The following is a 16,084-nucleotide window of genomic DNA, read 5'->3' as shown; positions in this document are numbered from 1 at the left end:
TAAGAAAATGCATTTGTTATTTCTACTTTAAAAAAAAAAAATCAAACCACATGTTATGCAGTCCTAAAATATTAGGGAGTCCACTAGCATAAAACAGGGCTTAAACAGGAATCAAACACTGAAATGTTAAAAAAAAAAAAAAAAAATCCATGGTATCTGAGAAAGATCATGATAAAAAAGAAAAAGTATAAATTCTATGTGACAAAGCACAAAACATTTGGTATAGTCCTGTCTAACATAAGCCTTGTATACAATTGTTTCTTTATTACAATTTATTTTATGACTTCTGCTTATGATGGCAGCAAAATAGGTCACATGTGCAGGCTACTGCATAAAGAGGACTTAGAATTCAGAACTAGCAGACAAATTTAGAATATTCCTGCAAATTACAAGCGAGCCTCTTTTCAAATACAAGTATCTTAACATGGATCAAAGTTTTAGGAAATCTCTCATTTCTGCAGAGCACAGTTACAAAATATTTAAAGGTAAGTAAAATTTAAAACACTGAAAGTTGTGACAAATTGACAAGACCTTGGACGTTAAAATTTAGATGAAAGCCTCATTTTCCCCATTTTTTGCTTTAAAATACAAAATTTCAGTGAGTAGTAAATTAAAATTGCAAAAAAAATTTTACCCAGGCTTACAGAACAAAGAACGCTTATTTGCAATGGAGAACTCTTTAGTGAAATGTATATTTACTGTCTGGATGGATATAAATGATCAAAAAGGGAACCCTTATTATACATTGTGAAAAGTTCCAGTGTTAGTCCGTATACGAAGTGGGCTGCAGCCCACAAAAGCTTATGCCTGCAGAAATTTGTTAGTCTTTAAGGTGCTACAGGACTCTCGTTTTTATTATACGTTTCATACTAGTGATGATTAAGTCTGATTAAATGTTTCCATGGACAACCACCTCTAAGTTTTCAGTCACTCAACTTTAGAAAAGTTTGCCTGTAGGCAGGCACGGGAAATTTTTTAACTAAACAGATGGAATTTTTAGAATGTATAAATAGCAGCTAGTCTGTTTTTATGTATATTATATAGAGCGGGGAAGATATTCCCCCACATTATAGAAAATTGTGATTTTTGAATCTACAGTTTCAACTACAGTTGAAACAGAATAAAGAATGTTAAAAACTGGCCATTGTGAAACTAGCCATTGCAAAACCGGGTTAGAACTTGACTAGGTTATAAGACGTTAGGCAGGGAAGAACAATTGGCACATGCACAGTAGCTATTTCTCACCACCGGTGCTCAAAAGGAAAATACCTGTACATAACCTAGAGCTGCCTGACTTAGCTGCATAGTAAGTGTGGACATCTTCTAAGGCAGTGGTTCTCAACTCAAAACAGAAGTCAAACTATGCCTCTGCCAGAGGGCTCACCTCACCCCCTCCCGCTGGGCCCTGGAGCTTTTAACAACATGTTGGGGCAGGGCCTCAGAAAGAAAAAGACTGAGAACCCCTGTTCTAAGGGTCACTGAATAAAGCAGAGCTAAACAGCTTATGTCCGTGTAAAGAAAAGGTCATTCAATATGTAACACTGACAAGCAACACTAACAATAAATTGGAAAAATATTGTTATATACTCTACTGCACTAAAAGATTGAAAGTAAGTTGAAGGGTCCACCATTTCATATTTAAACTGCAACTTTTCCTACAACTTCAGAGGCATATTCACTTAGAGCACAAGGGAAAATAAATTAAAAAATACTCTCCACTGGAGAGTATCCCACTCCACACGAAATAATCCTACAAAAAGACAGTTTGCAGAATCGTTCCAAGAGACAGTAACTATCTATTTTTCAGCCAGCCTGAATGCTATCTCCATCTGTTGGAGACAGGAAAAGAACTGAGCACATTCAGCTGTGACAGGCATTTCACAGGGGTGGGATTGTAAGAGTTTTCTTTATTCCTGCCTGCACTGTAGTGGAAGCTGGAGGTTGTACCCATTCCTGGGCTAGCATAGAGACTACGTGGACCAGCATAGTGTAATTATTGTTTGGCAATCACTACAGAAAACAGAAAACTAAAGCTAACATGGAAGCTAGCTCTGGAATCAGCCAGTTTCATACAAATACAATAATGAGCATGGTATAAGAACCTGTACAGAACAGACTATACATTGGAATACATTAAGTTTGTGTCCATGAAAAATATTTTCATTTAAAGTCAGAAAAACTACTACAATGGAACCCCAGTTTTACATTGGTCTTGGGAGATAACTGGTATCTTCATCAGACTGGGGTTTTAGATAGGGGAGCCCTCCGCAAATACAACAGAGAGCTGTCTGGCTATACAGCTTGACAGAAGAGGGGGAAAAGGTGACTACCCAGGAGCTTTAATGTTCTACAGAAGTAAAGCTGTGGAAGAACTCATCTCCTACAGAGCTTAGGACTTCCACAGAAGCAGAGCTTCAGTCAGTGCAACAGTTTAGGGTACACATCTTTCTTTTATTAGGTCTTGGTTATTAAGAGTTCCCCTTGTAATTACAATGTAAAGTAGGAGAGCTCCGTCAAGCACTTACTATTTCACAAAGCCCCAACATTATTTAAATGTTTTGGACACAGTGGAGTATCAGTTTTCTGATTTTAAAAAGATTTAGTCATGGAGGTGTTGGTAAAAAATAAACCAAACACACAACCTCTCTGCCTGCCCAGAAAAACATGGACCTAAAAGTTTCAGTTAGTATAATTTAATGGCAAACACACTTCATAACTGCAGAGTTAAGGTTTCCTTGTGATCACTTGTACTCTTCCAGGGCATCAAGTGCAGCAAAAAAAAAAACAAAACTTAAAAAAACCCCAGGAAACACCGAGTTAAGTTACACATCCATGTAACCTTAACTCTCTGTACACCCTCTCTACCCACTCTATACACCCTCTGTAGCCAGCACTAGCCACTGGGAATGATTCACGTTCACAGCAGCTGCATTCAGTATGAATTGTAGTTGTATTGAATGTTGGAGGCAGTAGGTGGGGAAGATTGATAGACGTGTGTTTGTGAGCAGAGAAGAGATTTGTTTGAGGAGTGTCACAGAGATGTGACTGTGAAAAGGAGGAGATCAGGGTTTGCGTCCACCTCTTGTGCAAGTAAAGGAAAGGGGAGCATGTGCATCTGTAAGAGCTATTGCAAAATTGTGTTGGTCGTCTCAAGCAATGTACTGGGAAGGAATGTTTCCAGCAAAAGTAGAAGTTTAGATGATATCCTATGAGTAAGCATGAAGAGGTTGTTAAAATGTCACAAATGTGCTATTCTGTCAAGAGAGTAAGCAAAGTGTTGGAGCCTGGGCAGGTGCAGGTAGCACCTCTCCTTTACAATGAAAAGGCAGAGTGAGTACGTCATGGGTAAGGCCCTACTTAACTTGCAGTACTGCAGAAATTGCTGATTCCACAATATTAGGCTTCCACTGCAATTTTGACAGCAGGAGCCCCTGCTCTCAGCCCCAAGTGGCCGATAGCAGAAAATCATGGGAAAGTAATAATAGACTTCATTACTACTGCAAATAAAAAGGTCCATTACTACTTTTTGCAATTTTCCGTGGCTTGTCTGCAATTCAGCTGCAATTCTGACAATCATCCTGCAATTCAGGTAGGGCCTTAGTTATTATGGGTGTTCAGTGAGATGCTCAAAGAAGGCAGAGTTAAGGTTATGTGGGCATTAACTCTCTTTTATGAAGCTTGAGTTCTGCTGAACTTGATGCTCTGGAAGGGCATGACCTATCCCTGGGAAGCCTTAACTCCCTAGGGTTTTTTTAAATCATTAACAGAAGAAACTTGCTGATAGGAGGGAGTGGCCATTGTGACAGTTGTAGATAAAAAAAGCATGTTTAAATTTCTAATGTGGACTGGATTTGAACGTAGTGCTCAGATTCAGTGGCCAGAACATTGCCCTGGAGCCACAGGTGTCCTGTTTTATATCAGGTGCCTTGCACCATTCTTGAGCCCTCACTGCACATGCTCAGTGTAATCTATGCAGCACATCAACCTTCAAATGCTTGCTGGAATACGTAACTGGAGAAGAAGCATACTTTTTCTAATAGCATTGTAATTTGATTTCTCCCAAAGGGCAAAATAAGTGGCATGTATTTTATTGGGGGAGGGAGAGGGTTAACTCTCGAGCACTGGAGATCCTGGAGCAATGATCTGAGCCGTGGTTTGATCTCTCTCTGTGCTCAAAATACATAGCCAGAATAGGTCAGCTTTAAGACAGATCAAACCAGAGGTCAGATTATTACACACCAGGGCCTCAAATGCTTGAGAATTACCCCCATAAAGTGCAGGGCACCCACCAGCCCTTGGGGGGAGAAATCAAGTTTAAACATTATTTGAAAAAGAATTTGCTTCTCCAGTTAGGCAAAAGATAAGGCTCACATGCCTATTCGCAAGCCTAATGGATTACAGTGACCACAAGGCTAAATCTCATGAACCCCTTGTTCATATAGACCCAAATTTGAATCACAAACTTTCCCCACCACTTCCACGGGGCACACAAAATGTCACGGCAATTCAAGTAACTATACAGATTTTATACCACTTAGAATAGTTAAGCTTTAAACCAAAGTCTGTCTCGACCTTAGCCATTGCAGAGCACTAGGCTATAGTCAGGGGGAGAATGGAGGGGAACTACACAGATATGAGAAGTGCAGCGGGTTCACAGAGGTGTGAAGTGAGCCCATCATCTCAATGAACTGTTCTCAGATGAAAGAACGCCCAGTGGAGAGGACGACAACCTGAAACCATAGCTCTGAGATGTATGAACAGCTCCTTTCATGTCCGTGGGTGTTCCCATCCCTCCTTCATCTGGAGTGTTTCTGATGTGTCACGCACGCCCATACTCAGCTCCTCACCCCAGTGACAGCAGTGTGTTCTTGGTGCGTGGTCTGAGAATGCTGGTTCTAAGCTCCCTACCCAGAGGGGCTGAACTTCTTCAGCTCCCAGCTCACATGGGAGATGTGCTTGGACCCCTTAGGGAGGCAGGGCACCTAGCTCACAGGAGAGGTAGGAAATAGGGCTCAGACCTCCACTTGTAAGGCAAGCTCCCCCCCCCCAACCTCCTCCTCCTCCCCCCCAGAACCTGGCATGTACATAGGGGGCAAGGAGTGAGACTCAGACATCCTTTGGGGCAGGGAACCCCAGCTCACACTGGGGTGAGGGGGATAAGGAGAAGACTCAGACTGCCCCCTTCCTATCTCCCCAGAAAACCTGGCGCGCACAGAGGGAAAGAATATGGGGCTAACAGACAGATAACTGAAAAAAACTGTGGTGGAGATCATCTATCAATACTATATTGCTAATTAAAGACTAAGTCCCTGGTGAGCTGGTATTCCGCAGCTTACATACCATGACAGTAGTAAAAATGAAAAGTTTAGCAAAATGAATAATTAAAAAAAATATATTAACCCCAATTCAGTTGCTTAGTTTGATTTTATTTTCCCTGCATTTCTATGGATTGCAACTTTTTAAATCCCACGCTCACGTCATCTTCAACTCCATAGTTTTGCGTAGGGATTCAAGTTTGCTTAAAAGTGTTTATTTTTGATTGGAAAGGCATTCTTTGCCTTAGATTTAATCAAACAATATTTGAAATATTAAAAGAACAAACAAAATTTGATTTATGTAGCCTTATAAAACTGATAAAAAAACTTGACAAGTTAAGTTGTTCTTCATGAAAGAAAAATTATTTTTTATATGAAAGTGGAGTGATTAAGTACTTAGAAGTAAATTGTAACACATATATTCATTACTTTTCCCCTTCTTAAAATTTATAACTAAAATCTAAACATCCACTCACCGAGTTCTGCCTATCTTGCATTCTCATTTCATAGGCAGTCTGCCGGGGGTTACTGATTGCCTGAGGACTAGATCTATTTCCTCTCCCCAAAGCTTGAGGGGAGAACTGTCCACCAGGAATAAAAGAAGGCTGATCCCTCTACAAAAGCAAGCAAATATATACGTGATACAAGTCTAATATTTGACATTATAAGAATAAAAACTAGCACATATAGTTGATGTCCCTTTAGAGTTCTTGGATTATCTGTTGCTAGAATATAAAATTAGCACAGTTTGATCACAATTATTTATTTCAGTTCAGCTTAGAACAAGTATGTTTAAACACGATCTTATATATCTTTGGATAAGAAAACACTTACAATTTCAGGCCTCCCTTCCCCCCCCCCCCACAAGGTATTAATTAAATGCTTTGTCAAAAAGTTATTTTGTACTGAAGTTATACAAGCATCAGAAGAAAATGATTTTTTTTTTTTTTTTTTTTGAAATTAAAGAAACTCCACCTAGCTATTAGAATGTGTGAAAAAATTGATTTACATATCAAGGAAAATAAGAAGTTATTTTCTTGCCCTCATAGCGATATTCAGCCAATTCTTATTTTAAAGCTTAGACCTGATATGCACATAGCACTCAATGAATAGGGGCTCTATAAAGTTTGCAAATAAACTTTGAAGTGGCGATGATGCTATGACACTGCTCCACCGCATATCTAGAGTCTTTGTGCCTCAAGGAAATGCAAAGAGACATCAAGCTCTGGGAATAGGCTGGTGCATTGATATATTAGATACACAGGATAGAGCCACTGTTTTGAAGCCCAGTGTCTCCAGGCCCTGATGGACCCTTCCTTGGATCATAAGATCACATAGTAAAGAAGATACATCTATCTGAATGAGCTATCCAGTAACATGTTTATTTGAATATACAAAACCTAGATTCATCAAATGAACAAGCCAGAATCTATTCTAAAACATTAGAAAGGATATTTAGTATGAAAAACCTAAATTAAATGCAATTTTAAGGATTTAACGTGCACTAGTCAGAACATGCATGTTAAGGCTGTCACAACAACCAGCACTTTACCTTTGTGTACATGTAGTATTTTCTATTACTGTGAATAAGTCTACACATATTTTAGTCATAGTGTGGCCAAATTACACATGGAGAGGAAACCTTGATTTAGAGTTTTGACTTGCCTGTTTAGAGGTTCAAGCTTGATTTAGCATTAACTGTTTAATCTTCTGTAAGTCAGTTTAATAAACTCAATCAGGCACTCAATTAAGGGGCACATCATCTGTCCTCTCTGCTGATTGCTGACACACTTATTATAACCCAATGGCACAATCCTTCTGAACAACTGGTACTGAAAAGTATTTGATATTGTAGTCACATAATGCAGATGTACCTGTATTCCAAGAACGGCCCCAATTTATTGTTAACCGTGACCAACTTAACCTTTTCTACCCAGTGTTAAATATGTTTCTATTTAACTATGTGATTTCTCCATTCAATGTTGCAATTTAAAAAAAAAAGTTTAATAAAAACTCTAAGACAGTTCAGAGTATGGCAAAAGCTCTGTAATAACAAATTGCATCTTTGTTTAACTATTTTACTGAAGAGAGAATAAATCTGTCACAATATAAGAATTACTTGACAAAATGAGCCCTTAAATTTACCTTCATTCTTTTCCTTTTTTCCTTTTGTCGTCTTCTGAAATTCTCCTAAAACAAGAGTAAAGACAATTGAAATCAAGTTTTACAAGTCTTTTTAGAAAAATATTTCCTAAGTCCCTCTGTTAATCAACACACAAAGAAAGATTAAACTTGCTACTTAAGTATGTGCCATGGCTACTGACCTCTGAGGCTTGCAAAAACTAACTCTTCCCAATCCCCATCTATGATTACTGGTCTATGGCTTTCCTAAACTAACCAGCATCCTATGGTAAACGCACCACAAAACTGAAGGGCTTTCAATATGGATCACAATACCCAGGAAAGTCCATTGGGACAAGGTCTCTAAGCACATGTATGAAGATGCTGAAATAAAGTTTTGACAGTCTGTCCACCTGGGTGTAAATACTACAGATGTCCACATGCTACAGGTAACTCAGCACAGATACATGGTTCTTTGTCACAGTTGCTAGTGCCTCAATAAATTCCTGCGTTTTTGTATTCTTGCTCCAAAATCAGTTCTTCTACAAGTGTCAATTTCACTACAGTAGTTTGGCATACGACACTGAAATCCTAACCTACAAATTGACTTTTCCATCTTCCCCTGAAAGAATTACAAAATGTGGTTATGACGTATAGTGCTTCCTGCCAACATTGGAACAGCGTTTCTCTGACTGGATGCTCAGCTCAGTTCTGTTCCCTGGATTACGAAGGGTTTTATTACTCTACTTTTTTTGAATAACTTATTTTAGGATTTTTGCTCTGTACTTTCTAGCAACATAACATATGCTAAGAAAATGCTACTGAGTAGTGAGTTATTGTTAACACCGTTTTCAGAAACTGAATTTGTTGGAAACAGTGAAGGATCTCTTATGAAAAAAAGCAGCACTACAACATTTACTTTTTACAACATGAACATAAGACATTTCTCTAGAATTTAACTAAAAGTTTAATACAATGCACAAAGCTGCCACCACTACATTTAGCAGGGAATTTGTCAAAAATTTTCTTCAAGCAAGTAGATGAACTAAAAATCCATAAAAGTAAACTAGCTTCAAACAGGATTTTAGACAAGTCATACAGCCAAAGGGACTAAACAAGTGCAATTATTTTTGTATTCTGAAAGCATTAATAATCAATGCTTGTAGAATACAAAAATAGTCATTGGTATATTAGATTCAGAAGAACCCTTGGCTACCCCGAACAGGTTTGACACAAAGCAGAAAAGTGAACACTGTCACTTTTAGCCAGCTTTTACACAGAAGTAAGTGCTCTGAGTCAAGGACTGTCTTTACATTTATGTTATGTACCTTGCCAAACTCATTCCCTGCACTAAAATAACTAATTAATTATGTAGGGCCTGAAAAATCCACTCACCTACTGGCCATTGACAAGAAGAAAGTTTTTTGTTTTTTTTAAAAGGAAGAATTTTCAAAACCATTATGGTTGAAAAGAACTAAATTTGTGGCTATTTTCAGTTCATGAGTGAAACCTTGTCTTTTATTAGACCATTCCAGTGCCTCTGTTGGAGCTCAGAACTTTCCCATGTGGCCGGAGAGTGAGAACTAACCAGGTTTGTCAGTTTTCAAAGGTGCTTTTCACTACACTAGCCCTACTTCATTATCAAATGTTCTCTCTGTCACTGTACAATACAATGAACCTCTTCAAAGTGGTAACTATGACACTGGCAGAGCAGGTGCCAGCTCATGCCAAGTGCTCCTGGGCCTCACTGAACACAGACAGATGAACAGCTGGAAACCAGCATGGCTTGCCTGTGCATTAGTATTGTTCAAACTGATTGAGTTATAAGACAGTGTTCAGTGAAGGGCCGGTCAAGCGATTGTTCAACAATGTGATTAATAATGGAATACCATGTATTTAAATATTTTTGGATGTTTTCTATATTTCCAAAAATATTGATTTCAATTACAATACAAAACAGAATGTACAGTGCTCACTTTATATTTATTTTTATTACAAATATTTGCACTGTAAAAAAGAAAAATATAGTATGAAGTGAATTGAAATACAAGTACTGTAGTACAATCTATATCATGAAAATTGAACTTATAAATGTAGAATTATGTAATAATAAAATCATCAAAAATGAAGCAGCATACCAATGTTTAGCACATCTGGCACGTAAATACTTTGCAATACCAGCTACAACAGTGCCATGAAAAACACCTGTTCTCACTTTGAGGTGACATTATAAATAAGACGACAGCAGCATTATCTCCTGCAAATGTAAACAAACTTCTTTGTCTTAGTGATTGGCTAAACAAAAGTAGGACTGAATGGACTTGTAGGATCTAAAGATTTACATTGCATTCAAAGATAAAACAGTTATGTAACCAACAAAATATCTACATTTGTAAATTGCACTTCCACAATAAAGAGATTGGACTACAGTACTTGTATGAGGTGAACTGAAAAATACTATTTCTTTTGTTTTTTTACAGTGCAATTATTTGTAATAAAAATAATAAAGTGAGCACTAGACACTTGTTATTCTGTGTTGTAATTGAAATAAATTATATTTGAAAATGGAGAAAAATAACCAAAATAAATTTAAAGTAGTATTTTATCATTGTTTTAATAGTGATTATACCTGAGATTAATCGAGATTAATTTTTAATCGAGTTAACTCAAAACAAAAATCAATTACTTGAGTTAATTGTGATTGACAGCCCTAGTTGAATGCTTAGACTTCATGAAATGCTCGTAGAATGCTGTATCTATTAATCCTACTTATATCATCCGTGTCCCATGTTAAATATTACCTTCTAAGTGTTTGCTCTGCAACTATAAAAGTGTTTACTAAGGCCTGATCTACACTGCCGGCGGTCAATGGGATATACACAAGCTACATAATGTAGCTTGTGTATCTCCTGTCAACGTACTTACGTTGCCGTACCACGGTGTCTCCACTGCACTGTGTTGACGGGAGACGCCCTCCGGTCGACGCAGCCTTACTCCTTTCAGGGGGGATGGATTAATGGCGTCGACCGGAGAGCACTTCCGGGATCGACTGAGCGGGTCTCCGCAGCCTGCTCAATCGATCCCGCTACATCGATCCCTGCAGCCCCAGCAGTGTAGACATACCCTAAAACTGTAAAACCCCACAGTCAGGAGAGAGACATTACCAAGCATGAATTGCTAGTTTATCACAAGAGGCATCATCTCCCCAACAAAAAGCCTACAGACACCAGATCAGCTGTTGTGGCACATCACTAGGCAAAATACTTCGTTGATTGCTTCCCCCACACCCATGAAGAGGGTATATGCACAAGTCCTTATCCCATCACAAGTTGAACGTGGTGGGCAGGGCATAATAATCCCTGTCAAAAAGAAATTGTCATCACTCTGCTGCTTCGAACATGGAGAGGGCAAAATTTCTAAGCATAAGCAAGGGATCCCCAAGCTGCTTGGTTTGGGTTAGCCCTAAAGGATAAATAGAGAGTTTGCATATTATAACAGCTATTACCTTTTGGAACCTAAGACTCATTTTTGTATGTTTACCTACTTTAACTTGGTCAATTTCATTTTTTTATTAATTAATAAATGTTTAGTTACTGTTATTATAGGATTTGCTATAAGTGTTGTCTTTGGTTAGAGATCTGAGGTACAAATGACCAGGGTAAGTGACCAATCCTTTGGGACTGGAAGTAACCTGAATATTGTTGTGATACTTGGTGTCAGGGACCATCTATCACAAAGGTAAAACTTACTTGAGTCGTAAGACAGATCGGAATTAGGGCTTTAGGAATTCATACTTGGTACTTAGTGAAATCTAATTATACAACATACAACCGGTTTATGTTTGTGTCCTGTTGCTTGACCGTCTGCCTTAAGGCTGACACTCATGCTCGTGAGCCTCTCTGGATAGCTTGACAGTAACATTTCAAGGAAAATGGTTTCTAAATTCTACTGACCACTGCATAAAACCAGAGGTTACTAAACTGCGGGGGTGCCATGAGGCTATTGGGGGGCCACACAGACCTGACAGGGCCGTGCAGCAGGGCCAAAAGAAGGCTATGTCCAGCTGAGGATACACAGATGGAGTTCTGGGAGGATGGTCTTGGCTGCCAGTTTCATTCCTCTGCTGAGGAGGTTGGTGGGGTCTCTGAACCAGGTGCCACAGACTGCACCCAGGAAGGTATTGACCCCCTCCTCCCAACGCAACAGAGCCTTTGCTGGTCCCAGCCCTTCTGCGTGGCCCCAGGGCCCAGAGCCTCCACTGGGCAAGTGGACGGAACTGCACTGAAGGGACAGAGGCCAGCCCTTCAGTACACCTCTTGCATGTACACAGGAGGACAAGAGCAAGGAGCCAGATCCCAGCAACTGAAACTGGCTGATTACTGCAGGGAGCAGAAGGCTTCCTTAACCACTACACAGTGAGTACTCCTTTACCCCACACCAGGTACCAGGCCCCCTGCTTCTCTCCCTCATGAGTATTGGGTACAGGGCACTCCCCCACCCTCAGTTAATACCAGGCCAACTGCTCGGGTACCCTGTTCCCCAATCAACTTGGGTATTCTCCCTCTGTCTCACCAGAAGTATTGGTCACCCCTCTCCCATCTCCACAGATATTGTAGGCACCCATGGGACATCAATCTCCAAAGGAGGGCACAGCAAAAAAGTTTGGGAAACTCGGATATAAAACCATTTAAGTTGAACTCCAAGATCACAAGTGCTTTACCTCATCATCTTTCCTCTTTTTAAAAATACTATCTTCAACTTCCCCAACAGCCAACATGATCATCTGTACTCGCTGTAGGTTGACATAACCACTCTCTGTGAGGTACCCCTGCAAAATAAGGAAGTTAATACGTATGGCGTGTTGAGGAGGGGGGAGATCCTCCCAAAAATCTGGATTTTTTAAATAGTTACACAAAAAGTTGAAACGTACCCCAGTTTTGTGCACCACGTTTTTATATATGCCAACCAAACGATCAATTGCTCCCTCCCTGGTAACAAAGAATAAAAAAAGTTGAATTCTAGTCTATACACCACTCTTGTTTACTGCCATGCTAGATATATCCAGATAAACTAATTAAACAAGCCTATTCTTGTATAGACAATTGCTTTCTATACCTGATCTCCAAAGATGGCAAATGAGGAAGAAAGTCATTTCCCACGAAGAAACACATGAAGACCCAGTCATCTATGCTTCTCTCAACATCAAAAGTAAAAGGCAAACTGGCCATTGTTAGTTCTTTTTCCAAATACTGCAACAAAAAAAACCAAAGATGTTAGGAAGCTTGTCAGATGCTACTACAAATAGACTTTACATAAAGCAGCTTTACAAAACAATTTTTGCATACCTCACGCAGCACACATAATCGGATAAAGATAAACTCTTGTTCAGAGCCAGGAGGACAATCTGCAAACTGATCGTGCTGAAATACAAAAGAACAGAGAAAAATATTACTCTCACGGATGGTCTAGCTGAAAAACTTTTTGGCTTAATATTAGAGGTATAACCCAAAGGGATTTAAGTAGAGATACAAGTCCAATTCCTGAAGTCTTTATCCTATTTTTTTCCTTCTGTTCTTACTTTGACAAAAGGCTTATTGACTTGAATGGTAGTTTTGCCCGATTAGCTATTAATGAAAGAGTAAGTAGAGATTTCAAATTTGCACCACAATAAAGTATCAGTACAGTGCTAACTTTATTCTCGTTTTTTACTTTAAAAAAAAAAAATCAGGTCATTCCATTGATATTACTGCTATTGTACTTCAGAAAAACATACATCTGTGGACATTAGACTTATTACATTTGAGCTTACAACCAAAAAAATACTACGAACTGTTAAAACTCTTACCTCTCCTTGTTTCTCTCTTGGCAAACCTTGACAATCCTTAACCTCATGTCCGAGCTGATTACAAAGACCACAAGGCTTGGGTTTATTTGGTTTAAATTCTTCTCTGATTATAGTGAAGTTTGGTTCATGTGTAGCTAGTCCAAGCATGATCAAATCAGCTATCAATCAGAGCAAGAAAGAAAAGTAAAGAAAAAACTAAACATTAAGGCTTGTTTATAGAGTTAAAGACCAAGTGTATTCAATTTTAAACTGTGAGCAAGGCATGTGGGTGCATTCAGTATACTTTGAAATACTCTCCTACAAAAATCAGTGTAGTTTGATACTACAGGTATAAATTAAATTAGTTCTTCAGCTAGGGATAATACCGGGTCTTGCCCCAAAAGTAAAATGAAGCTTCCAAAAATACAACAAATAAATTGGATACTTCAAATACATGCATCATTTAAGCATTTGGCTTACTCACCATCTGGAAATTGCCAGTATTAGAAAGCTTAAAATCAACAAGCATATTGCTAGCGAAGGAGAAGGACTTACCATCAGCCCCGCATAAACAATGATGAGTGTTTGGGTCATGGTTTGGTTGAGCTAAACAAAAGAAAAATCAAGTGTATTCAAATCAAGCTGTTATATGCAATTTCATTGATTCTTCTGAACATACCTTACTAATATACAATAGAAGTGTATACATTTTAGTTAAATTACCTCTCTGTCTTCTAATGTAATCCATGATTTTGTGTTCCCCTTCACCAGGAGCACTAGCATCAGATAAAATAACCTGTAACACATTTAGAGCTATGTAAACATTTTAATGTCAACAGCACAGTTAAAAAAAACAAAAAACAAAAAACCCAAACAAACCGTGAGTAAACATCTAAGAATGATTGTGTTCTTGATCACCTGAATTCTGAACACTTGAAATCCTATTTAGTAATTTCATCTAAATTGCCTTTACTTTATGAATTACACACTCATTCCATCCAATTTAAGAGTCACTTGTTATTTACACTCTAAATAAAGTAATTCATAAAACAGATTTTCTACCAATTCTATTCAAATTAGTAATACATTTACTTGATCATAGAATACAGACTAAAGTTACTAGGACTGATTGTTAACTATTTTCTCAAGTTTTCTAAGCAAGTTTAAAAGTCAGTTAAATCTTGCACTAGACAACCAGCAGTGAAAACATGTAGGAGACCCTCCGTCTCCTCCCCCCCCCCCCCCCACACACACACACACTCCTTTAGAACTCTTGAATCCCAGACACTCAGATACCACAGTGATGGGGGGCAATAAGTGCCTAGACAGACCAACAGCAGAGTTCACAAACTCAGATGCTTATAGAGGGAACTGAGGAAGGTCAACTGCCCCACAATTAGAACACATCTTAACAGCCCAGCTACAAAAAATGAAATAGTCAGAAGTCTCTGAAGAAGCTGAATATTCTGCCCTCTCAACACAAGGTAAATGCAACATCAGTCAGCAGGAAGACTGGACTGGGAAATACAGGAAAGGCAGAAAGACAAGATAATAAAAACGATAGGGAATCATTTCTGTTGCCTGGTATTGTGCCGTCCTCCAAATCACTTGCAATAAATGAGATAAAGAACTCAGGCCTGCAACCTACATGAGGCAGAACACAACTTAAAAATCCAATTCAGAAAAAGGAAAAAAAAAAAAAAGCCACCACACATTCTGTATCCTTATGTTTTTCTTTGGAGAAAAAGAATTTTTAGAGTCCTAATTCATACCATCTCCAAAGACAGCTGTACTTTGGCTTCCAATATCAAATCCTATTATTGCACTCCTTAAAACCCCCTTTTTATATAAAATCAAAACAAATGGCTCCTACTGGACGGTGTTATTAGGATGAAATGTATCTCTATCTCTTAGGTGAAAAGGCTTGATGTGAAAGTTACCCCATCTCCAATAATACCACAGTGCCAGAAGACAAGGCTAATCTACTGTTAAAATTTACACTGTTCAATCATACTATAGTTCAGACTAATACAACCACCCTAATTTTCTTGAAGTAGGAAAGCGTGAAACTTACTGTCAAATTCTTCCATCCTGGGTCATTGTTTAAACGATCAGCAATGTAATAGCGAAGGCATTTCGCGAGATTGTCCATAAACTCGGTTCCCTAAAAAGTAATAGAAGAAAATAAATTAACCCATCATTTAGGTGTTAGTAGTGGCTGGTTAAAAGTACAAGACTACTTACTGGTGTAATACAGTTGCTGTCAAATCTCTCTTTCACTTCTTCTGGAGGAAGAAAGCCACCTAGAGAAAGATGTTTAACAAAACACATCCAAAATAAATCATAAGACATTAATGCCACTTCTGCAAGGATAATCTGGAAACAAATAGGTTATCTGAAACAGTGAACAAAACCACAATGAATCCTTCTAATAAAAGCTATTTTTGTTGTTCCCTCCACTCCAACAGCAAGCTGTTGTTATCTTCAATCAAAATAAGCAAATAGAGAATTAACAAGGAACTAGACTTAATAGCCTAATGAAATAGTTCAGACAAAGTAGGAGAGAAGGAAAAAAATGTGAGAGAGCTCAAAAGCTTGTCGTTCCTAACAGATGGTGGTCTAATAAAAGAAAATCACTTCACCCATCTTGTCTCTCCAATATCCTGTGACCAACACTGATACACCACCACTGCAAACATAAAACAGTTCATATAGGTAGTTGCGAAGATAACGTCTTTTTCCTGTCCAGCATCTTGTACCATAATGTGCCAGGAAGAGACTTCCTCTAACTAAAGCTGCTTTAATGTTAGGAAATAACTTTCCA

The 16,084-nt window shown here is 38.5% G+C and overlaps 1 protein-coding gene across 3 annotated transcripts in view; it reads right to left on the bottom strand.

Moving 5' to 3' along the window:
• The window catches only part of XRN2 (5'-3' exoribonuclease 2), an 88,918-nt gene that overhangs the window by 57,130 nt on the left and 15,704 nt on the right, over positions 1-16,084 (bottom strand). For all 3 annotated transcript variants that reach the window (XM_067532945.1, XM_067532946.1, XM_067532944.1), the window contains exons 5-15: positions 15,505-15,563; positions 15,335-15,424; positions 13,984-14,056; positions 13,816-13,866; positions 13,282-13,439; positions 12,782-12,856; positions 12,552-12,685; positions 12,367-12,424; positions 12,157-12,264; positions 7,461-7,505; positions 5,792-5,929 (exon numbers count right to left, since the gene is read on the bottom strand). In XM_067532945.1, the coding sequence (XP_067389046.1) occupies positions 5,792-5,929; positions 7,461-7,505; positions 12,157-12,264; positions 12,367-12,424; positions 12,552-12,685; positions 12,782-12,856; positions 13,282-13,439; positions 13,816-13,866; positions 13,984-14,056; positions 15,335-15,424; positions 15,505-15,563 (989 nt within the window). The remainder of the gene's footprint in view (positions 1-5,791; positions 5,930-7,460; positions 7,506-12,156; positions 12,265-12,366; positions 12,425-12,551; positions 12,686-12,781; positions 12,857-13,281; positions 13,440-13,815; positions 13,867-13,983; positions 14,057-15,334; positions 15,425-15,504; positions 15,564-16,084) is intronic.

Source organism: Emydura macquarii, unplaced genomic scaffold (assembly GCF_026122565.2).
Source record: "Emydura macquarii macquarii isolate MOO-44397 ecotype Brisbane River unplaced genomic scaffold, CSIRO-AGI_Emac_v2 contig_3305, whole genome shotgun sequence".
Taxonomy (NCBI): domain Eukaryota; kingdom Metazoa; phylum Chordata; order Testudines; family Chelidae; genus Emydura; species Emydura macquarii.
Note: the sequence above shows the minus strand (reverse complement) of the source record. Positions and strands in the feature narration are given on the sequence as shown.